Consider the following 24877-nt stretch of genomic DNA (forward strand, 5'->3'; position numbering starts at 1 on the left):
GTTAGAACTGTGTACAAAATAAGAATACTCTGACCCTCAATAATAATTACATAAGACACTATAAGGGGAGCCACGAACTGTTATGCACAGCTCACACTGCTTAGAGATATTGCTTAATCCATAGTTTTCAGTTATATTCTGGATTGTTGAGATCACCACATAAAACCATAAATAAGACTAATAAAGCTATGTGATGTCTTGCTATATGTGGGTGATGTCCTACAAAAAATACTCAGATCAACTTAGTTTTAACACTATTCTGTTTTACAGAGGGGAAAAAAAAGATAGATGTCTTTTTTTAATCATAAACTGCATATATTTCTTGTTTTGTGATAGTGTAATTGGGAATTAAACCTAATTCTTACGAAAAAGAAAACTTGCACACAAAGACCCCCCCCCCCAAAAAAAAAAAAACCCCACCTCATAATACTAAAAAAGAAAAAGAAAAGATCTTTGCCAAGTGAAAGAATCCTATAATGGTCAAGTTCTAAATGATTGGGCTTACCTTTTTCTCTTTAGTAATTGGGAATTCATTGAAATTATGCAAAACATTAGAAATCCTCACAGTTTCTATATCTTTTTCCCCAATGGATATAAAATAAAGTAGGATCTTAAAGAAAACGGATTTAAGAATCTACTACTAATTTAAATGACATAGGAAAACTGAAAGGGAGAACTGAAAGTGGGAAATTCCATTCAAAGAGAGGACCATCCTGTATATATAGGCCACACTCATGGAAAAAGGGCATTCACACTGCAAACTCTTGAAGCCTTGGCTTCAGCACCTAGACAGTGGCAAGCAAGACTCTTTCCTCTTTTCATCATGACCAGCAGGTGCATCCTCCAAACTGCACTCCTGGTGTATTTCTCCACCACGGTTCTTGCCGTGAACTACGACTTGCTTCAATCCCAACTAAGCAGCAGCAGTGTGGAGTGCCAGGAGCTTCTTCTGCAGTTGAATGGAACTTCTAAAGATTGCCTCAAGGACAGAATGAACTTCAAGATCCCTGAGGAGATTGAGAAATCCCAACAGTTCCAGAAGGAGGACATCATATTGATCACCCTTGAGATGTTCCGGAAGACCTCTGATATTTTCAGGAGAAATCTCTCGAGCACAGGATGGAATGAGACCATTGTTGAGGACCTCCTTGCGACACTCCACAGGCAGAAGGAACATCTGGAGGAAATCATGGAGGAGGGAAACTTCACCTGGGACCACAGGACCCTTCTGCACCTGAAGAGATACTATCTAAGGATTGTGCAGTACCTGAAGGCCAAGGAGTACAGCATCTGTGCCTGGATAATAGTGCAAGCAGAAATCCTCAGGAGCTTTTTCTTCCTTGATAAACTTACGGATTATCTCCTAAACTGAAGATCTCTCAGCCTGTGCCTCTGGGAATGGACGATGTTGACAAGGATTTCAGGCATTCTTCAACTCGCAGAGGCTCTGTAAGTGACTGACAGCCAATGTACTGTATTTGAAAGGACAAAGACTTTAAATTTTTTAAATTAATTTATGCATTAAGTTATTTTTCTACTTATTTAAACTTTCACCCGAGGAAATAAATTTTTTTATGCAACAAAAGTCAACATAGCAGCTTTAATTTCAACTTGATTTCATTAGCACCGTATTAAAAATTACAGAGCACCTACTAGATGTTCTTTGTAAAATGTGTCTGCAAAACTGTATAGGTTCTGGTCTCTGCCTTCAAGGAATTTAAAATCCAAAGAAGCCGTGTGGAATGTATAAGATGATAGATGATAAGGGAAGGTGAACCTTTTAGGAGAATAAATGTGACCTCAGCCTCTTCAGAATTAAAATGGAAGAGGCAGGCAGGTGGCTCTGGAATTAGGACAAGGGGTTCTACTGCTTGACTCTGCTCCTACCCTGTGCCCTCAGGCTCTCTGACCCTAAAGTTAGCATTTGACTGGCTATCAGGGCAACTAGAAGAGTATTTCAGCTCTTGTATTTGCCCTGAACTCCTTCCTATTATTTGCAGGATGCTCTGCTTGCCCCCCTCCCCAACCCTGCAGGATTTTAAAATATTCATGTGCCCCCCTAAGCTAAGGGTGAGAAGTCCCAAGCACGCCTGTGACAGTGTTAAGGAGCAGTCCCTCTATTGTACTCTTCCTGGACAGCTAAAATGTATGGGTGTCTCCGTGGAGTTGGGGGTCTCTGTCTGCTTCCAGGGCACAAACACCATAGGGAGAAAGAACTCTGCTTCTGATCTCTGCTCTCTGGCCAGGTTTTCTCCCCATTTTGTCAGAAAAGCAAGTTTGCTCCTGGTCCCTGCTGTCCTGTTCATCCAGAATTGCATTACCTGCTTTTCCTGATGCTCTGCATCTCTAAACCATACACCCCCCTAAAGTCAAATCCAAGATGTGCATGGCAGATTGAGTGGTTTCTGTCAAGTGGAAAACCAGGAAGCATGGGGGAAAGGGAAACTCAGGTGGGATAAAGAGCACACTAACTTTTCTCAGGGCTTACACTGAGAAAATACAATTTTCCTAGGAGCTCTCTGGGCACCTGGCCAGCATGTGCCAATTGGCCGGGTTTCTGGCTTTGTACTGAACCCCTTGGGAATTTAGATTAGTATGGCCGTTGTGGTCATTAGCAGCTCCCCTCCAGGCGCTGCACCCCTGTATGTAAGTAATTGGAAATAAGTCCCCCTCACAAGCACCCCTCAGGTGGGCACAATTACATTATTGCTGTTTTACAGTTCCAGAGACTAAGTCTCAGGTTTAGGAACTGCCCCAAGGTCACCATAGCTAAATGCATGGAGGTTTAAAAAAAAGTACAAAGGGCAGAATCATATAAGACTTTGTTCATAGCTAAGCATTTTCTCCTAGAGCAGTACAGAAGTCTGAGTTCCCTTTAAGGGATTCAGCCTTGAGAAGAAATCTGTCAGGAGTTTCGGGGAAGACGCCACAGTACAGGGCAGACAATGAACTTGGGCTCCCTCTTCTGACTCAAGGCCGGTAACACACAGGCTGTGGAACCAAGAAGTGCTATATTCCCTCGTGGATCGGCTGGCTACATTTGTCCCAAGACAGTCGAGGTCCTAGTGAAGCGAGAAACCTTCCCTCTCCCCAAAACTCACACTCCACTTCACCACACCCCAGCTCTGCTAAAAGCCTTCCACAGACGTACTTCCTTTTGCCAGGGACTCAAAGACAAGATGGGCACGGAAAAATGCAGACTAATGGGTCGTGGTTAGAACAACCAAGAAGTCTGCCTCAGCAATGGGCCCCAACTGCTCATCGTCTTCTCTAGGCTGAGGATACTAAAGAAGTCTCAGCAAGAGGCTCTTCTCTACTCACCGCTAAGTTGGCCCAGACACCAAGAGGCTGGAAAGGTCTGCTCAGCATGTGTCCTGGAAGCCAGAAGGCCAGAGGGCCAGAGGAAAGACTTCTTTTGGAGAATTATAAATACCTATGCCACAGCTGAGTATATCAGCCCATCTACAATAGCAAAAGTACGTCCATCACCAGGAGAGCATAAATGATAATTAATATTAATTGCAATAAGGATGAGGAAGGCTAGCTCAAAAGCACAAGTGTGAGTAGAGACCTATGCTAAACAGACAGCGACATATAAGGAGTAAAGTTGTTATTTTAGCTGGCACCAGAACACCTCAAAGGAGAGCACTCATTTAGAGAAATACTGACGAGCCTCTTGAGGTTGTGGCTATGCTGACACAAGGCGTAGTGCACCACCAATGCTATGTTTTTGTGTGTGTGTTTCTGAGGAGGAAAAAAGAGAGAAGCCCATCAGCTGCTCTGGAGCTGTGATGGTCCCTGGAATAAGATGGCAGTGAAAATTTTCTGGTGAGGACAAATAAAGGGCTTTTAAGGACAAGGATGTCTCACGTGCAACTTGAAATTAGGTGCAGTATTATGATGAAACCGTGTCCCCCAAACCCTCAGTGGAGATGGCTACCCACACGAAGTTCCCATGTGTGTAGAACTCGTAGAGGGCGTCCAGGTCCGTGTTTGAAATAGTGTGGGGGAACGGGATCGGGTGGCCAGGCATCCGTACTGGAACCAAATGAGTGGGGACAGAAGGCAGAGCCATGACATGCAGCCACTTTGCCCCCTCCTACCTCCCACCTGAGGAATCCAAGGAATTCTGAGGGACTCTGTGCCTCCACAGAGATTAGGAGGTGGAAGTTTTATCTCGCTCTTAAGCAGTGAGAAGGCCCTGGCAAACATGTGGGTTACGTATGAGTACATAAATACTGCCGCACCCTAGGCACCTGTAGACACAGGGTAACCACGTATATTTGTATGGTATTTTTTGCAGTTAACAAAGCTGATATTTAGGCAGTTTGGGTGTCAGGCACACTTAGGTACTCAGATACATCTGATGCAGGGACTTGTTCATAAAATACTCCTTAAAAAATGAAAAGGGGGGACCTGGGTGGCTCAGGCGTTAAGTGTCCACCTTCAGCTCAGGTCATGATCCCAGGGTCCTGGGATCGAGCCCCACATCGGGCTCCCTGCTCTGCGGGAAGCCTGCTTCTCCCTCTCCCACTCCCCCTGCTTGTGTTCCCTCTCTCGCTGTGTCTCTCTGTGTCAAATAAATAAATAAAATCTTTTTAAAAAAATGAAAAGAGGGGCGCCTGGGTGGCTCAGTTGGTGAAGGGTCCGACTCTTGATTTCGGCTAAGGTCATGGTCTCAGGGTCGTGGGATCTCCCAGGGGTCAGGCTCCACACTCAGTGGGGAGTCTGCTGGAGATTCTCTCTCTCCCTCTCCCTCTGCCCGTCTGCCCCTCCCCTGTACTCTCACTCTTCTCTCTCTCTCTCTCAAATAAATCTTTTAAAAAATGAAAAAAAGCCACAGACTGGGCAAAAATTTTTGCACATCACATATCTGATAAAGGATTTGTATCTAGAATATATTTTTTGAAATACTCTCAAAACTCACCAATAAGAAAATAATCAACCCAATAAAAAAATGGGTTATATATTTGAGTGGATACTACACCAAGAGATACATGAGTAGCAAATAAGTACACGGAACTACTGAAGGCTTCTTCATGGATTTTTTTTTTCTTTTGTGGCTTAGGCCAGATAATGAATGTGAAATGGTTTTTGATTACAAAGGAGCCCATTCCACCATGAGGACCTACCCTAGCCCCTGCCCTTTCTGACAAAAGACCACCAGCCATCCCGGTCGGCTTGTATATGTGATACACTTGAGGTCTGCCCAGCAGAGAAGGCAGGGCCTTTATCAGTACCCACTTCTGTCTTGATCAGTCAGGCTGTGAGGCATAGAGAGAGAGCCAGCAGTTGGTAGTGACATCAGAAGGTGAAGGGCACCCAGGACCAGACCTTGTCAACTGCAGACCTTTTCTCAACATCCATTGTACCTATGGTAATAGAACCTCAAAAACTGTTTTATGAATTTGTTCTTTTGTTCTCAGTGTTAATTATTGCTTCTCAAACATCAGTTTAATTATCTAAAATCCTCTAGAATAGTTGGTTTAAAATAATAAACCCTGAGATTGGACTAGAATTGCCAGGTATATTCTCCTAATTTAGGTGGGACCAAGTTAGTCACTTAACTTGTGAATTAACTTGATGGTGCGTACTCTAGAAATGTATTCGCTCTCAATTACCACGAAATCAGTGGTAATTTGGCTTCACTTGACATTCTGTTTTAAAATTCCTGCTTTGCTTTATAATTCCATGTAGGGTGTTCTTAGGAAACCCAAAACGCATTATTTATGGTGTTCTTAGGAAACCCAAAACCCTCAGTGGAGATGGCTACCCACACGAAGTTCCCATGTGTGTAGAACTCGTAGAGGGCGTCCAGGTCCGTGTTTGAAATAGTGTGGGGGAATGGGATCATTTTATATCTCGACAGTTAGCCTAGAAATAAGAGAAAAATGGAGCTCACTTCGAAAGACCCTCTTAAGAAAATGGAAGGACATGTCACAGACTGGGAGAATATATTTGCAAGTCACAGATCTGACAAAGGATATATCAATTCACAAAGAACTCTTGAAACTCGGTAATAATATCCTCCACAAAGATGGACAGAAGATTTCAACAGTGCACCGAAGACAGCACACAGATGGCTAGTGGATGAGCAGCATCATTAGTTATTAAGGAAATGCAAATTAAAACCACGTGAGATGCCACTACATGCTTATTAGAAGGGCTAAAGTCAAAAAGACTATCAAGTTTTGGCAAGAACAGGGAGCAACTGGAACCCTCAAACGCTGCTGGTGGAAATAAAACATGGTACAGCCACTTTGGGAAATCATTTTGCAGTTTTTAAAAAGGTAAATATACCCCTACCATATGACCCAGTCATTCCGCTCAGTTGTTTACCCAAGAGAAAGTGTTACCATGCACAGACTTGTGTATGAATGTTGCTGGGAGCGTTATTTATCATATCCCCCAAACTCAAATGTCCATCATAGATGAGTGCTTAAAGAAATTGTAGGGGCGCCTGGGTGGCTCCCTCAGTTAAGCCTCCAACTCCTGATGGCGGCTCAGATCACAGTCTCAGGACCTCAGTGCCATGAGATCGAGCCCTGCAGTGGGCTCCATGCTCAGTGGGGAGTCTGCTTGAGATTCTCTCTCTCCCTCTCCCTCTGCCCTTCCCCCCACTCATGCTGTCTCTCTAAATAAATGCATAAATAAGCAATCTTAAAAAAAAAGAAATTGATCTTTCTGTGCCGATAGCACTCTCGCAAACATGGTGAACGTCCTTAAAACCCACCGGACTTTTCTGCAAGAAGTGTGGCAAGCACCAGCCCTACAAAGTGACACAGTACAAGAAGGGCAAAGATTCTCTCTATGCCCAGGGAAAGCAGCGTTATGACAGGAAGCAGAGTGGCTATGGTGGGCATACTAAGCCGATTTTCTGGAAAAAGTCTACAACTACAAATAAGATTGTGCTGAGGCTTGAATGTGTTGAGCCCAGTTGCAGATCTAAGGAATGCTGGCTATTAAGAGATGCAAGCATTTTGAACTGGGAGGAGATAAGAAGAGAAAGGGCCAAGTGATCCAGTTCTAAGCTTCATATTTTGTTAATATTATGAAGACAATAAAATCCTGAGGTTATGTTCACTTCATTTGGTTGCAGTTGGTCTTTTAAGAGGGAAATAAACTAGTGCCATCAATAAAATTCCCCTTGAGGGGCAGTTTAAAAAAAAGAAAAGAAATTGAAGTATATCCATATAGTGGACTACTATTCAGCAATAAAAAGGAATGAATCCCCAATACACATAACAACATGGATGAATCTTGAATAATTATGCTGAATTCAAGAAGACAGATTTTATTTTTTATTTATTTTTTTTAAAGATTTATTTATTTGAGAGAGCTCAAGCAGGAGCAGGGGGAGGGGCAGAGGGAGAGTGGCAGGGGAAGCAGACCCCCATCGAGCACAGGGCTCCATCCCAGGGCCCTGAGATCTTGACCTGAGCCGCAGTCAGATGCTTAACCGAACTGAGCTACCCAGGCGTCCCTAGTCTTTCATATTTTAAAAGGTTGCCCAAGAAGTGGATCAATAGCTTCACATTCTAAAGCTCTGAGGAGAGCCCAGAGTACTTTATATGTTGCACACACCCCCACCACGTGCGTTTCAAGTTGCAGAATACCAAGTTCAGGGCTCATGGAAACTACTTGTCTCTCTCTTTTTTTTTTATTGTGGTAAAAAAACACATGACATAAAATTTACCGTTTAAACCACTTTTACGTGTACAGTTCTGTGGCATTAAGTCCATTCACATGTTTGTGCAACCTTCCCCGCCATCCATTTGCAGCACTGTTGTTATCTTCCCCAACTGGAACCTCTGTACTCATTAAACACCAACACCCCGTTTCCCCCTCCCACCAGCCCCTGGCAATCACCATTCTACTTTCTGCCTCTAGGTGCTTCATGTAAGTGGAATCATATAATAGGTGTCTTTTTGTGACTGGCTTATTTCATTTTGCATCGTGTCTCCAAGTGTCACCCACGTTGTAATGTGCGAGAATTTCCTTCCTTGTTAAGGCTGAATAATATTCCGTTGTGTGTCTATATCACCTTTTAGTTACCCGTTCATCCACTGAATCCACTGATGGACCCTTGAGTGCTTCTATCTTTTGGCGACCGTGAGCAATGCTGCTGTAAATACCTACTGGAGTCCCAGCTTTCACTTCTTTTAGGTATATCCCCGCAAGTGGAATTGTCGGATCATATGATAATTCTATACTGAATTTTTCAAGGAATCACCAAAGCAACTATTTTTAAGTTCTGTCTTCATAGTGCAAATATTTGCAATAATAACAGAATGCAAACACAACAATAACAGCCACATTTCTTAAAGACATATGTTCTGCAAGGGACTCTGCTAAGTGTGTTATAAATACACACCATCTTGTTTAATTCTCCTGAGAACCCTAGGAGGCAAATATTAAGAAAACTAAGGCTCAGTAAGGTTAAGTAACTTACCCAAGTCATAGTTGGTTAAAAAAAAGAGAGAGAGAGAGACGTATTTGGAACCAGAGACCATACTATCTGTCCTCTTCTTCTATCTCCCAAAATGTTATTTTTATTCCAAGTACATAGCACTGATATTGTGATTTGCAGATGGAACTAGAAGCTCTGCAGTGGCCCCAGCTCCTGGCTTTGCTGCAAGTGCTGTGAGGACCTTCTGTACAAACAAGTGGCTCTCCCTTCACTCCAGCAGTTTGTCTCCCTGCCACCCCCATGCAGAGAAGAACCCGAGAGAGAGAGAGAGATTACTAGGAAACTCCCACTTGCTCTCTCGCCAGACTCTACAGAGAATATTTTCCCTTAGAGTTTTTGGAGGCAATTGTCTGCGCCCTGAGTCATAGTTCTCCCTGTGGTAAGGCTGCATTTCTTCGTCTCCGTCACTACGGTCCGTCCCAGGTGCCAGCAGCACAGAGCTGTACACAGTTTCCTTTTCAAGTCTGGCACCAGCTGCTTTCCTTATCTCATAGGAACTTTTAAGAACCTGTGTTGTTTCATGAAACACGCAACAAATTTCTCTTTCCTTTCACTTTTTAATGTCTTGGCGCTCTCTCTCTCTCTGTCTTTTTTTCCCAGTGAAAACCCAGAGGTAAGGCAAATAGTTTTCAAAGCAGAAAGTGACTTACTAATCCAGAAATGCATGAATGGGAAATCTGTGAATTTGAAAGTCCATATATATATTTTTTTCTTTTTCTTTTTTTTAGTAGGCTCCGGGCCCAGCGGGGAGCCCAGTGCAGGGCTTGAACTCACCACCCTGAGATCAAGACCTGAGCTGAGATCGAGTCCGATGCTTAACTGACTGAGCCACTCAGGGGCCCCAAAAGTCCAAATATTTTTAAAAAGCTTCTTATACCCAAGAGGAAAAGGCACAAGACATGGAGTTATACGAACCTGAGAGCTAATGTGGGTTCTCCCACTTTCTAACTGTATGAGTTTGAACAAGATATGTAAATTGGAGATAATCATACCTTGAACTGTTGAGGAATAAATGGAATGATAGGATGTATGCCTTGATCCAGCACTGGGCCTTGTCTATGAAAATGCCCAATGTTGGGGTGCCTAGGTGGCTCAGTCGGTTAAATGTCTGCCTTCGGCTCAGGTCATAATCCTGGGGTGCTGGGATTGAGCCTCAAGTTTAGCTCCCCACTCAGCGGAGAGTCTGCTTCTCCCTCTGCTCCTCCCCCCTGCTCATGCTCTCCCATGCTCTCTATCTCAAAGGAATAAATAAAATATCTTAAAAAAATAAAAAAGAAAATGCCCAATGCTTTACTTAATTAAAAGTGAATAAAAATTATAGAAATTTGTCACACAGAAGTAGGTGGGCTCTTAGAGTACTCTTCCCAAAATCTTATACAAAAAAGCAAGTTCTTAATAAATTGATAGTTGGTAGCCATATTGCTCTTATAATGGGATCTAAATGAATGTCATTTTTACAAGTCATATTTATGGATATTAGGAAAATATTCAGCATCTATAATTACCAAGTATAAATAAGGCTTGTCTAAAATTCCAATTTCAACATTTGTATAAGTGGACTCTGGAAAGTTATTTAAGAAGCAAAACCAATTGGGTGCCGGGGTGGCTCAATCAGTTCAGCGTCTGCCTTCGGCTCAGGTCATGATCTCAGGGTCCTGGGATCGAGTCCCCCTTCGGGCTCCCTGCTCTGCGGGGAGCCTGCTTCTCCCCCTGCCTCTGCCTCTCTCTCTCTCTCTCTGTCTCTCCTGAATAAATAAATAAAATCTTTTAAAAAAAATACAAATATGCTAAAAAAAAAAAAAGGAAGCAAAAGCAATTGTTTCACAGACATTTGAAATGTCAAGAAAAAAAGATGGGTAAAACAGACTGTGGGGAAGAGTGAACAGAAAGAATAATCGGTCTTTGTTGATCTCCTATGATGTGTCTGGACTGTGCGCAGCACTGCACATATTACGTTGGACGTCTGGCATGGAGGTCTGCCACCTACAGCTATGGGAGTGGGCATCTGCCCCAGGCTGGGCCACCGAGAGCACTGGTTTCTCCACGACCACAGTAACTGGGCAGAAGTGGATATGTAACTCAAACAGAGGCCATGAGAGTGACAAGCAGAACTCCTGGTGGAATGCTGGGGAGAAGAGTGTCTCTATCTGCAGTAGCAGGTGCCTGGTCCAGTCTAAGCCCAGAGCCCGGACCGCCACATCCAGCTCACACAGCTTATTCTCTGCACACCTTTAGGTGGTGCTCTTCTCTGGTGATCTTGACATGTCCCACGTTGGAAGAAATGCTTAAAAATAAAGCCAACTCAAAGGATGTGCAGAAGGGAAAGACAGACAAAGACACATACCTTAAAATTTTGTTTCAGCCATGCCTAAAGGTATATGTCCTAAAATGTTTAAGCTATCTGAGCTGCGAAATAGAATTAGAGGGGACTGGAAAATAAACTAGCAACCCACCCAACCACTTAATAACCTCTCTTGCCTTTGGAGGCAACCCATCTGTATGTTCCTTCAACCCATCTGTATGCTCCAGATAGGTCTGCCCATCCTTAGAAGCGTGGAAGGCACTCGAAGCCCTTGCCTGACTGGCTCTCTGCTCTTCCAGTGTAGGCCAACGTCTATGCACTAATCAACGTCAGTGATATATGAAGCCTCCTACAGCCTCACCGCTGGATGCTTTCAACTGAGGTTCAGCTAAATCTCTATAGAAAGATAGCCAGGCCTTCAGAGTCAAACTGTCCTCTCACTTCTGGGGAAAAGTTACGTCTTCTTGGAGGCACATAGCTTTGTTTGTCCTTTGACGCAATTCAACAAACATCTCCTAAATGTGCAATGCGTATCAGACACTATACTAAGCACTGAGCTTACAGAGACAGACAAGATACACGCATTATACTCAAGAAACTCATTTTTAGGGGAAACAGATAAGTAAAACAAACAGCTAAAAATGGTAACACGATGATAAATGTCATTCTAACATAATGGACAACGCTCTACAGAAGGCCAGATGAGGGTACAAGGTGTCCTGTCTGACGGGATTTGAGCAGCCCGCACAGAGAAGGTCTCTGCACTTGGCTGTGAAGAGATAGAAGCATTTTAAAAGAAAAGAATGGGAGAGAGGACATTTCAAAAAAAGAGCGGTCTGAACAAAAGAACTAGAGTCACGAGGACACGTAGCCTCTTCAGAGAAGGTCACGAAGTACAGGCAGGTAGCAGGGCCTGGGGAAGAGTAGGAAGGACGAGAGGCTGCAATCTAAATTGGGATGGATGCTGAGGGCCTGGAGAGCAGGGTCTTTGAGGAGAGGAGTGGCCTGGGCAGATGACTTGAGACAGGAGACTGATCAGAGCAGGGAGGGATGGATTAGAGCAGGGGGAGACCAGACAGAGCTCGAGAGGCTTTGAGGGTCTGAACATGAGGGGGATGGCGGCCTGAACCAGGACTGAGGACAGGTCAGTTTATAGACACGTGGCATGCGCATTCAGTTCTGTAGAAATCTGTCAGTCTTAATGGGCTCTTTTCTCTTCATATTCACTACTTCTCTCCAATGTTGCCATTGCTACAGTGATATATTTTTGAAAGGACTGAAATGAAGAATTCTCAATCGGACTGAGAAGCAACTGTTGGCGTCATTAATGAACCACCCCTCTAGCCTCAGAAGCTCTTCTCAGCTCGCAATAAGGCTTATGAGGGGTCTCTAAAGCAGGGACCAAACATAACTGGCTGGGTACAAGAAATCACTTGATGAGATTAGCATCCTCTATGTGCAAGGTAGAAATCCATTTCTGTACAAGACAGAATATTGCTCCTGTCTGCTTGCATTTCAACTGCTTTTCCTGGGCTTTCCTATTCGGGGATGGGTATGGCCAAGCTTTCAGCTGACTGGGTAGGGCATGTGCCCCGCTCTCTGGCTCATCCAGCAAGACCATGACAGTTCTACTCAGTGTCCCCTCTCTCACCTGCAGATGCCAGTCTCTTAATCCTGGTGAAACTCAGACTTGGGAATAGGATGTATTGGTCCATGAGGGCTGCCATAACAGAGTATCACAAACTGGGAGGCTGAGAACAACAGAAATTTGCTGTCTCATGCTCTGAAGGCTAGGAATCTGAAATCGAGGTGTCGGCAGGGCTCGTTCCTTCAGAGAACTGTGAGGAAGAGTCTGTCCACTGTCTCTCTCCTAGCTTCTGGTGGTTTCCTGGAATCTTTGGCATTCCTTGGCTTCTGCTGCATCACCCTGATCTCTGCCTTCATCCACACATGGTGCTCTCTGTGTATGCATGTTTGTGTCCAAATTTCCACTTTTTATAAGGACACCAGTCAAATTGGATTAGGGAGCTCATCTTAACTCATTACATCCGTGGCCAGCCTATTTCCTAATAAGGTCGCATTCTGAGGTACAGGGGTTAGGACTTCAACATATAAATTTGAGGGGGACACAATTCAATACATAACAGAGGGGAAGATGAGATATCCCTTTCTTTTTTCTCCTTGGTTCTACTTTGTGCGGGGTGAGGAAAATTGATCAGCTCTTCTGTCTTTTGACCTGAAAGAGAATCCCCTTTTTCTACCTCAGCTTCTTCAGCTACGGCAGCCCAGAGCTGGGGCACAGACTTCTTCTTACCTTGAAATGCTACTAGGAAGTCAAAGTGAAAACCAGTCAACTGAAATGCCATTGAAATTTTCACAGGCTGTTAAAATCATCCTTTTCATTTTATTTGCTGTAAACTTCATTAAATACTTTAGAGGACAATAAGATATTTGGTGAGTTAGCTTTAGACCAAGTTCTCTGTTGGGTGTGTGTGTATCTTTGCTGCTGTTGAGGAAAGGGAACCTCATGTAAGGAGGGGGGAAAAACTTAATATTAGCTTCTTCACCTCCGGGCTGCAGCTTGAGCTCTCCTAAAATCCAATGTAGTGGAATCCCAGGGATTAATTTTCTACTCTATACCCCACCCCTGAAACCTAAATGTGGTCTGCATGACAGATTTACTTCCTATTTACTTAGCTTTGTTCTTGTTTCTTATGGCCTAATGACATTGGATTTATTAAGCCAAGAGTGCTCAGCTTTTCTGGGCCACATTATAATACTTTCTGTGATGATCAACAAAGATTTCATTCTTAAATTGATTCATCCTAAACCCTTGGTTTCACCCAGGCTCTGTTGGCTTCGGGAGGTCTGTAAAAATATAAATGTCTAACCATAGAAGATTAATTAAATAAATTATGCTACAGTCTCAAAATGAAATACCATATAGCCATTAAAAACAAACATGCTAGACCAGCAAATAACCCTCTGTCAATAAGCAAACCACTCATGTGGTTGTATTTATGTGGGCAAAATATTTGTTCCCAGAGGAAAGTGTTTTAGTGTGATGCCCTTTTTTTAAAACATTTTTTTTTTAAGATTTTATTTATTTGTCAGAGAGAGAGAGAGCGCACAAGCAGGGGGTGCGGCAGGCAGAGGGAGAAGCAGGCTCCCTGCTGAGCAAGGAGCCCGATGCGGGGCTCGATCCCAGGATCCTGGGATCATGACCTGAGCCAAAGGCAGACGCTTAATGACTGAGCCACCCAGGCGTCCCTAGTGTGATGCCTTTTTAAAAAATGAAAGAAGCACTTCAGATGTATTACTGAAATGTTTCCTTTTTAACATATAAGAGCATTTAAGCATGATTTCCAGTTTATTTTATATGTGCTGGATAGGAGCATTTGAGCTCACAAAAAAATATTTTAGCCGGTAAGAAGTTAAATTCGGGGAAAGATTCTTTTTGAGTAAAATTAATTTTAAAGTCATTTGAATACACACTGAGGGATATTAAATCAAGTTAAGAGTCTGAATGATCCAAGTGCACTGAGTAACTTCCATCACCTGGACATGCTAAGCAGATGAACTTATATGTTCCGTAATGACTCACCTGGCTATAAATTCACAAGTGTCATATGTTAACATATTTAGAATCATTAAATATATTAAGAGGTGAATTTAAATAAAATGTAATAGCCAAAAGAAAAAGATTATGCTACATCTGTATGCCTTAACTGAAAAAGTATTCCATAGCCAACACACCGTTAAGTGACAAAGATACATTTTAGAACAATATACATACTATAATCCCATTTTTGTGAGAAAATATATATACACATGCATACAATAAAGCCTAGAATTATGTCAATCATAAATTGTAAATGAAATAGTAAGATGAGCATCTCCAAGTGACAGATTTGTGGATAGGTTTATTTTCTTCTTTGTACTTATCCTGAATGTTTAACACATTCAGTAGCAGGTAATGGCTTTTCTTGATCATTTAATAATAAAGTGACCTTAATTTTGAAATGTGAAATACATTGTATTCAGTCTTATCTCAATCCTAATGAGTCATTTGCCTTAGTTGTACCTTGACATTCCATATGCTACATTGTGTCCCTGACAAGAAGTAACTGGGAACATGAAAATAAGCTCTCTTGATACACTTATAAGCCCCAATTTAGTTTCTGAGAATCACATAATGATATTATTTTGTACCTTGATGTAATTTTAAAACATAATTACCCAGTCATAAACTTTTATCATTAAAAGAAAATGCACTAGTCTGGAATTTAGGAGGCTTGACTACTTTTCTCTCCTCAGCTACTAGCTAGTGGGCAAATCTCTCTCCAGGACTCCGTCGAGCCCCATGGAGATTTCAGAAGCTTGAGCCTACATGAATTTAGTTCTGTCTCTCAAAGATCTTCAGTTTTATCTGGTATCCATCTCTTTTTAAGATTATAATCAAGTAAAAAGAACTTTTCCTGGTGGTTTTAATAGACCTGAAGCAAAAGCTCTGGATTGGACTCTATTTTTGAATCTATATTTGAATCCTTATATTTATATTGTGTGATGGGTAAATTCCTTCACCTTTCAGGCGTTCAGCTTCATTGCTTTAAAAATGAGCAAATAAAATGATCTATCTCTTTAAGATTTAAGACATGAGATATTATATCTAAATCTCTGGCACAATTCCTGATACATAGAAGTACTAGACAAATAGAGAGATGTTAGCTCTTGTTATCATTGGCTTCATCAGCTACACACCTCTACTCAAACACAGATTAAACCCTAGGAAAAACCGAAGTTTTCCTTAGCATGTTAAGTACAAATAGACTTTCATGTTAATGATACCCAGGAATGAAGGAGATTGACGAAAAAAAGAAATGATTCTACATCAGAATTTCCTGGGTACTGTCAAAGGAATTCTTAATTTGTAAGAACTTGAGAATCCTCTTTTCTTATCGTTAGTAAAACAATTTGTCTTAAAGTGTTTACCAGCAACCACAACTTGGAATGTTCTACTGAAATCAGCTCATTTCATAACAGTAGTTAAACCATGATTTGAGGAAAATATTTATTTCCCTAGATTCCTTATCCATTTCCATTCACAAGTCTTCTTCAAAAAGTTGTATCTACACAGTTTTAATACACAGGCTCGTAAAAAGATGGCCTGTGACTTTAGATAAACATTTTTTTTTTACAAGCAGCACTTGAAAGTGCTCTTGTAATTGAACTCCCAAATTCTGAATTTCAAATGGAGAGCAGGGGATTTACCAAATATGTGATGAAGAATCATGTTTTCATGTCCCTTCATTTTGGCAGGAACTCTTGTTTCAATTGAAAACATTCCCTTACCATTACAGAAACCCAGAGGGCAATCATGAATTAAGACCTGGAAAATGCAACTGAGAGGAAAGCCTGAAATAACGTGTGGTTGTCATTCTCCAGGCCACAGAGAGGGGAAGTGGTTTTCCAGGGCTAGCTAAGCAAAGGCTAACACATGTACCACGTTCACGTGGAGGGCAGACAGTAAAAATACAAAGAGATGATGGTCTGCCTTTTTCTTTCATAGTGAGGCAGGTGTTGACTTGCCCTGCAGTTAGGGGAGCTTAGTTGAGGATCTTGATATCATTTTAAATTTGAGGTAAAGCTTTTCTATTTATATTGGTGGCCTCTCACAACCACTCTGAACGATAGGGTATCTTAGTCAATCTGGCTTCTCTTCCCATAAAGATGAAACTTAGTGGGTTGTGGGACTTCCCCAAGACCAGTTAGAAGTTTGACTGGAAATCACTATCTCTGAATTTCAGTGTTACAAATCATTCTATCTATGTCCAAGAAGAAAGGAAGGAAGGAAGGAAAGGAGGAATGAAGGGAGGGAGGGAAGGAGGAAGGAAGGAAGGAAGGAAGGAAGGAAGGAAAGGAGGAAGGAAGGAGAGAAGAAAAAGTGGTGTTTTTGTTTCAAAAATATATTTACAATACCAGGTTGTAAAAACAGTATTAACTTGTAGAAATCACTACATCATTCTTCTAGCCTCCTTTATAGCTTGTGGTCACCTGTCTTGTTTAATCTCTGTTTATCCACCCCAGACTTATATTCTGCTCTATCTATACTCAAGCAAACAAGACACATACCTAAGATATCTTAATATTTATACGGGGATGACAACTCATCGTCCCCCCATCTCATGGCAGACATTGCTAGCTGATGACAGTACTCTTTTCACCCCACCCAGATGAAGCTCCAGAATCCTCCTCACTCCGGAAGACTCACACCAGTTGATTTGGGATGAAACCTCCTTGTCATCTCCAATTTAGAGCACAGTCCCCCAGTCCAGTAGCTTCTTCACTGAATAATATTGCCTCTGCTACTTATGTGATCCTTGGTACATTTAATCCTTCTGAAATTCACTTTCCTCACCCATGAAATGAGTACCATATCATTACCCCACATTGAGTCTGTAATAAGATAAGGTACATAAAAAACACTGTGCAAACATACAGAATAACTGTTATTACCTTTAACGTTAAACAACGGCTTGTTTTATTCCACTCATTTTAATTGTTCCCCTCATAATTAGCTTTCTCCCTCAGAAAACTCTGGCCTGCCTTCCACAAAGTGGTGCCTCACCTAGCACAGTGGGTCTGCGCGTAATTGGTTCTCCATAAACGTTAGCCGCCCCCCCGCCACCCCCCACTGTTTGTTCCTGACTCACTCCTGGTCATTCATCAACTATTAGTGTTCACAGTGTTTTCACACCACCATCTGCCCCAGTTCAATAAATTGCAAAGCATAATGTCTCAGAGGATTTAAAAACAATATCTTGACTGGTTTCACTAGTCTGCAGCGTTCTTTCCCAAAGAGGGAAAACTCCGGAAAGAAGTATGTCGGTGGCAGGGGCACCCAGGCCTTCCCCTCCCTAAGAGGAGGGCGACAGGACTGCTGCTGTCCTGGCAATGGTAACAAACACATTTCCTATGTGCCAGTCATTGATCATTAATCTTTATCACAATCATATGTGATAATATGATTATCTTCACTTTAAATATCAGGAAATTGTCCTGGAGGGCTCAAACAACTTTCCAAGGCCATGCAACTATTAAGTTGATGTATTAGCATTCTCCAGAGAAACAGAACCAATAGGATATAGATAGAGATGTAGATATAGATGAGATTTATTACAGCATTGGCTCACAAAATTATGGAAGCTAACAAGTCCCGTGATCTGCCATCTGCAAGCTGGAGAACCAGGAAAGCTGGTGATATAATTCAGTCTGAGTCAAAAAGCCTGGGAATGGGAGTGGGGAAAGGTGGAGGGATGCGGATGGTGTGTTGAATCCCAAAACTTGAGAATCAGGAGCGTCAGCCCTCATCCAAAGGCAGGAGAAGCTGGATGTCTCAGTTCCAGCAGAGAGAGAGAGAATTTGCCCTTGCTCTGCTTTTCTGTTCCAATCAGGCCCTCAGTGGACTAGAGGATGCCCATCCACACTGGTGAGGGATCTTTTTTACTCCATTTACTGACTCAAATGTTAGTGTCTTCCAAAGACACTTTAACAAACATGCCCAGAAATAATGTTTTACCGGCTATCTGGGCATCTCTTAGCCCAATCAAATGGACACGTAGAATTAACCATCACAGTAAGTCATGCTATTAGTAAGTAGGGACTCAAACCCAAGCAACCTGGTTCTAGAACCTTTATTCTTATCTCAGTGCATTTCTGCTTCCTCTTTCCCTACTCTTCTGTATGGATTTGTGGAGGTTGGGTCAAGCAGAATGGGGTCTCTCAGGATGGTAGGCGGACAGAGCCAGACCCTTCTTCCTTGACCCCCTTCCTGCATCTGCAGAACTGGATGAGCGCTGTCCAGGTGCTGCCTGATTACCCTCCCTGAGACTGTATACCTCAAGGCATATTTGGGCTTTTAACTATCTCATGAAAAATTTTTGATAGCTATAGAAATATAAAGGTATATGTCAAAGTATGGGTAAATTAACGAGGCATAAAAAGGTTGAAAGCAAAAGCAGTTGGAGACAGCAAAACAAATACAGGCTAATGGGAGGTTCTGGCTGATGGGGTAAAAGGCCAAAAGCTGTTCTAAACTGCCAGGAAATCCATTCAAAAGCGATTTCAGAGGGAGACCAATATTTAAATCCGCATAATCCTTTCACAACGTATACATGTATCCAATCATCATAGTGTATACTTTAAATATCTTATAATTTTATTTATCAATTATATCTCCGTAAAGCTAAATAAAACCAATAAATATGGATTAACCAATATTTGATATAGTCCTTCTGTGCTTCACCTACATTTTCACCCTTGGGTTATAAAGTGGTTTTTAAAGGCAATCAAAATCTTGCATTATGGCTTACAATAAAATAGAAAGAAAAAACTAATAAAAAGTAGGCCAATGACATCAAAACATGCCAGTTATTGGGCTAATACATTAATAGCATTTTTAAAGCTTATTTGCTTGGAAAATTCAAAATTGACTGATCTTTAAAAGGATCCTTATGAGTTAAAAAAAAACTAGTATTTAATTCAATCTATTGAAGTCAATTCAACTAGTTCAACAAATATTTGTTCATGTGTTTTCCACAAATAAGTAGAGACATTTTTAGACAAATATAAACTAAGGTTTTGCCACCAACAAATCTTGAGGAGAGTAAGTGCTAAAGAATGTGACTGAGTTGAGTACAAAGCAGTTCTCCAGGTGGAAGGTCTGTTTTGGGTCAGTAAATGATGGTCAAGACAAAACAAATTTAAATCCATATAAAGCAGATAACTCAGCAATTGCACTTGTAAAAGTCACCCTCGACCATTAGGTGGTCACTTACATCTGTGATATGAGAGGCCCTGGAGGCTACTCCATGCCTCAAAATATTTTTCCAATTTTATAAAACTGCAAATTCTTCCAATAAAAATTCATTCCTTTGCACCAGAAGCATTGTCCGCCTTCAAGCGATCATTGCTAGACTTATCCCCAGGCACTGAACAGTGTTCACTCTCACTTCCACCTGTGGATCTCTCCAAGACTTTCCAACATGGACCATTCCATGCCTTTCCTGATGCCTTTGTCTCTCTTCCTGGATACTGTTCTCTGACTCGTCTCCTGTGGGACCAACTATTCTCTAAGGATCTCCAAGGCTTTTCACTACCTTCCCCATTCTCAAAGACATGACTCCTTCTAGAATTTTCTGAAGACTTTTCTAACTCATCACACTATATTATATTTTATGGCTATTTTCACACTGCTAGACTTCCTTGTTCCCTTCGTGGTCTTTTGGTAATGTCTAGATATGAGCATCTTGAAGGCAGGGGTGCTAGCTTCTTTCCTTTGTTGTTTCTGCACCCCTATTATTTAACACGGTATCATACACATGGTCCATCTTCAATAAAATTAGAAGGAGGAGTTAAGCTGTTAGCAGCTTTAGAGTCTTTATAGTTGACAGCACATGTGGGATTGTGGCAGCCAGCCGAGAGCAGGCTGGTGTGACGGTGCTTGATAATCCTAATAAGCTTCGAACCCTGAGAGCACACCAGGCGGTGTCCTAAGCACTTTACATGAATAAGCAAAGAACTGAGGCCTAGAGAGCTAAATTAGCTGCCTAAAGTTGAAGGGGGTAGATCTGATCCAAATCTAGGGAGCCTGGCTTCAGCATTGGTACTCTCCATCATTCTGCTTTTCTGCTGAAGGAGGAAAAAAGAAATACCACAAGTACAGAGGAGGTGAGTGAATTAAATGGGGGAAATAGGAGACCAAAGACACATTTCACACATTCCACAATTCTGGTTTTGCCAGAAGAAAAAAAAAAAAACTAACAAAAATCTCAATGTACATAAACATGTTGGGAAGGACTTTGAAATACAAGTTTGTGATAAAGTACCATTAGCTAAAACAAAGCCTTGAAAACCACCCCAAATATCTAAACAAGCATTTTATCCAGAGATTGAAACAAGGACAAACAGCATACGGAAAGGAAGGAAAGCCATCATGAGCCAGGCATAGAAAATTTAAACAAAGGCAAAAACATTCCCAGCTTTGTTTCCACTCAACTGATTGTTGGTCTTTCATAGGAGATAGCTTGTATCTATCACAATTCTGAAATTGAACGTGTGTATCACCATCCAAAGACACTACAGAATTTTATTATTAAAAAGTTTTGCTTATTATTATTAATAACAAAAAGCAGAAAAGACCACAAGAAAGTAGGGGGACCCTGAAAGGTCGTGCAAAAACAAGGCTCCCACAGATACAAAAGTTCGGAGATGCGGAATCTGTGCAACCAGAGGTGATCCCTCTCCAGGCTCTCTCTGAGGAAGGAGTAACGCTGGGAAGGGGCCCATCATGACCCGCTGGTCCTTGCCAGCTTGGGCCTTGGTGCTACTTGTCTCCAGTACTGCCTTCTCTCTGGACTGTCACTTTCAAGGGAGGAGCAACTGGGAGAGTTTACAACATTTAGAAAATCTAGGAGACAAATTTCCTCTGAAATGTCTGAAGGACAGAAGTGACTTCATATTCCTCCAGGTTTCAACAATTGACCAGGTTCTGAAGGCAGGAGCTGTCCCTGCCCTCCGAGAAATGCTACAGCAGGTCTTCAACACTTTCAGCCTCAATGTCTCCCAATCTTCGTGGAATGAAAGCAGTGTAGAGGGACTCCTAAGTGGACTATATCGGCAGACAGTGAAGACAGAGGCGTGGCCAGAGCAGGAAACCGGGCAGGAGGATCATTCATCCTCGCAGAGGCAAGATACCAGATTTGGAATAAAGAATTATTTCCGAGGGATCCGGGGCTATTTGCAAGACCAAAAACATAGCAACTATGCCTGGGAGGTCATCCGTGTAGAGATGGCAAAGGTGTTTTCTGTTCATTGAGCAGCTTACCACAAGACTTCAGGACCAAGAAATAGGTCCCTTACATAACTAACTAGTTTGGAGCTGATTGCTAGTATCATTTTAGGTGTTGCCTCAAACCACTGTGATATTTCTAAGCAACTTTTTTTGTTTATTCTTTTTGTGACTTAGGGTGATACTCTCAGTCAGTTTTCTGGATTGATTAAATTATTCTTGGGGTGCCTGGGTGGCTCAGCTGGTTAAGCGTCTGCCTTGGGTTCAGGTCATGATCCTCCCGGCTCAGCGGGGAGTTGCCTTGTCCCTCTCCTGCTCCTCCCCCCATTCATGTGCATATGTGAACTCTCTCTCTCTCAGATAAATAAGTAAAACCCTTAAAAAGGGATGACTGGGTGGCTCAGTCAGTTAAGCATCTGCCTTTGGCTCAGGTCATGATCCCAGCATCCTGGGTTCGAGTCCGCATTGGGCTCCCTGCTCAGCAGGGAGCCTGCTTCTCCCTCTGCCTGCCACTCCCCCTGCTTGTGCTCTCTCTCTCTCTCTCTCTCTGACAAATAAACAAAATCTTTAAGAAATTATTCTTATCATTTCAAATATTAGTTTAATGGATTAGTTTATTGAAATTAACTAAACATGTATTATTAAAACAGTAATCTATTTGATGATTTATATATAAAATACTATTTTAAAATGAAACGATTCTGTTATTTCATTTTTACAATCAGATCTTCTAAATTCAGTGTTCTTGGAACTTTGTTCAAAGGGTCATCTTCAGACTGCTTCATTTGACAGAGAAAATAGTTATCTTAAACTATCTTTAGGGTCATTTCACAATGCGAAGGAAAGAGTGTCTTGATAGTAGGACTATCAGAAATAAAGAAGATTGTGAAAGATGAGATGAAAAAAAGAGGAAGATGAAAAATTTGGCAATTTCACTCCTCAGTAAGTCCTCAACTTGAGCAAGAGCAGGAACACGTCTTGCACCCTAGCCATCATCCCAATCTTGAGCATGCCTAGCTTCTATTTTGGATGTCATATGTGATTTCAGAAGAGAATGAGAACAAAGAAAAGCATGGGGATAAAGATGGTAGTGGCTAAGAAAAAGTGAGGGAAGGGAAGAAAGGTGGGGCCGGAATTTCTGAGATGCCCTCCTACGGTGTCTCCGCACACGGACAAGTGTGGAAAGCCCTCGAGGATGGTCGCTCCTTGTTCCTAGACTGCCCGTCTTCCATTTAAGCCCATCAGTGATAAATCATCAATCACTGATGTTTATTCATTCAGTGTTGTCTTCAAGTTTATGTGAAGCATGGGGCCACATTCTCAATATCACAATTTACCCAGGGAAAAACTTAGACACAGACATACAGAGGAGAGGCCCGTTCACATGGAGGCGGAGACTGGAGTGATGCATCTATAAGTCAAAGAAATGTCAAGCTTTGCTAGGGGCCACTGGAAGCTAGGAAGAAGGCAAGGAAGGATCCTCCCTTACAGTCTTCAGAGAGAATGTAGTCCTGCCAGCACCTTGATTTTGGATTTTTAGCTCCCAGAACTGGAAGGGAATACATTTCTGTTGTTTGAAGCCACCTAGTTTGTGATACATTGTTTCAGCAGCCCTAGGTAGAGAACACAGTCACATTGGTCCACACTGCTCGGTGTCCACACACTGACCCAACTCCTCATGTGGCCATTGGTGGCCTCTCACTGATCATAAACTTCTCCTGCAGTCCCATGCTCTCCCACGTTCCCACAGTCAGTTTTCTATGTGCTCATCTCTCTCACTACACTGAGAGAAAAGATGCGTCTTCCTGAGCTGGGTTTTGAGTGGAGAGAAAAACAGAGTCTCTCAGAAAAGCCCACTACTCAGAGGCGGTACCCATGGGAGTAATCGATTGGTTTTTGCGGTCTCTCAGTGCTCCCACTTTTCCAATGCTCCTGTTGCTAAGTTAAGAGTTAACCCTCTCCTGTGTACACAGCCAAAGCTGTGTGCTGCCTCAGGAACATCTTGTGGCACTTTTTAAAGGCTCTGAAAGCTTTTGTTTATTCGTCAGTGTTTTTAATAGAGAATATATGCCATATGTAGATTTATAGGATTTAAGATTTAGACTGTAATAAAAGTCAGCAGCAAAATGAAAGTAACTGTAATTTGATCTTTTAGAAAATATTATTTCAGGGCGCCTGGGTGGCTCAGTTGGTTAAGCGACTGCCTTCAGCTCAGGTCATGATCCTGGAGTCCCAGGATCGAATCCCATATCAGGCTCCTTGCTCAGCGGGGAGTCTGCTTCTCCCTCTGACCCTCTCTCCTCTCATGCTCTCTCTCACTCTCTCTCTCTCAAATAAATAAATAAAATCTTAAAAAAAAAAAAGAAAAGAAAATATTATTTCAGAAGGTATTTACACATTCTGCCTACAATGCCTTGGGATCCAGATCTTCGAAGTCAACTTTCACAGAAATATAAATGCATTCACAGCCACAGTTAGAAATCTGTCTTTGGTTATTGGATAAAGAAAAAGAATTTACTATATGTTAAAAGTTCTGTTTTTTAAGAACTAAGAGAGCTAATTAAAATCCTAGGGGCATGCACCTAAATACACTTAAGTTTCTAAGTTTCAAACCCGAGGGACTGATGACCACAATCGATAGAGGCAGAGTGAGGAGGAATGAGCACATGACTTGGGTCAGAAAATCCAGCTCGCGGTAAATACCAGGTCTTGACCACCATTTACTATGTGACTGGACAGTCACTTAATCCCTCTGAGGCTCATTTGCCTTAAGCCTAAAAACCATATCAATAATATCTACCCTTCCTCCTCATGAGCAAGATTAAATGAGATACCATATATAAAAATACTTCACCATATACAAAAATATGGCAAAAATACCATATATAAATATATAAAATATGTTAAATATAATGTGAACCTTAAAACCCCTACAAAGAATACATTTCAAGCCAATTCAAGAAATTAATTTTGCATTGTTTACCACTTAGATTGTTTTAAAACCATAATAAAACCTAATCAACTCTATACTAAGCACGGAGTCCCACATGGGGCTCGATCTCACGACCCTCAGATCACCACCTGAGGGAAAATCAAGAGTTGGACACTCAACAGACTGAGCCACCCAGGTGCCCCAAGATGATAATATTAATGGGGGGTGAACTGAAGAGAAAAATCTTTAAAATGATAACTAAACTACAATGATGTATTATCTAAAGTATATTAAATATCATTTCAAAAACAATATGAATACAAT

The 24877-nt window shown here is 41.9% G+C and overlaps 2 protein-coding genes and 1 pseudogene across 2 annotated transcripts; all 3 read left to right on the forward strand.

Moving 5' to 3' along the window:
• Window positions 1-823: 823 nt before the first annotated feature.
• LOC116624478 (interferon beta-like) lies at window positions 824-1372 on the forward strand. Its single transcript, XM_032392463.1, has one exon. The coding sequence runs from the start codon at window positions 824-826 to the stop codon at window positions 1370-1372; it is 549 nt and encodes a 182-aa protein (XP_032248354.1).
• A 5337-nt stretch (window positions 1373-6709) lies between these two features.
• On the forward strand, window positions 6710-7099 carry LOC116624487 (annotated as a pseudogene).
• Window positions 7100-21120: 14021 nt separating this feature from the next.
• Window positions 21121-21648, forward strand: LOC116624438 (interferon alpha-2-like). Its single transcript, XM_032392345.1, has one exon. The coding sequence runs from the start codon at window positions 21121-21123 to the stop codon at window positions 21646-21648; it is 528 nt and encodes a 175-aa protein (XP_032248236.1).
• Window positions 21649-24877: the final 3229 nt, after the last annotated feature.

This window comes from Phoca vitulina, unplaced genomic scaffold, assembly GCF_004348235.1.
Source record: "Phoca vitulina isolate PV1807 unplaced genomic scaffold, GSC_HSeal_1.0 scaffold67, whole genome shotgun sequence".
Lineage (NCBI taxonomy): Eukaryota > Metazoa > Chordata > Mammalia > Carnivora > Phocidae > Phoca > Phoca vitulina.

What these genes read in the sequence shown, in the direction of transcription:
- LOC116624478 (XM_032392463.1), top strand. Translation starts at nt 824, where the DNA reads ATGACCAGCAGGTGCATCCTCCAAACTGCACTCCTGGTGTATTTCTCC.
- LOC116624438 (XM_032392345.1), top strand. Translation starts at nt 21,121, where the DNA reads ATGACCCGCTGGTCCTTGCCAGCTTGGGCCTTGGTGCTACTTGTCTCC.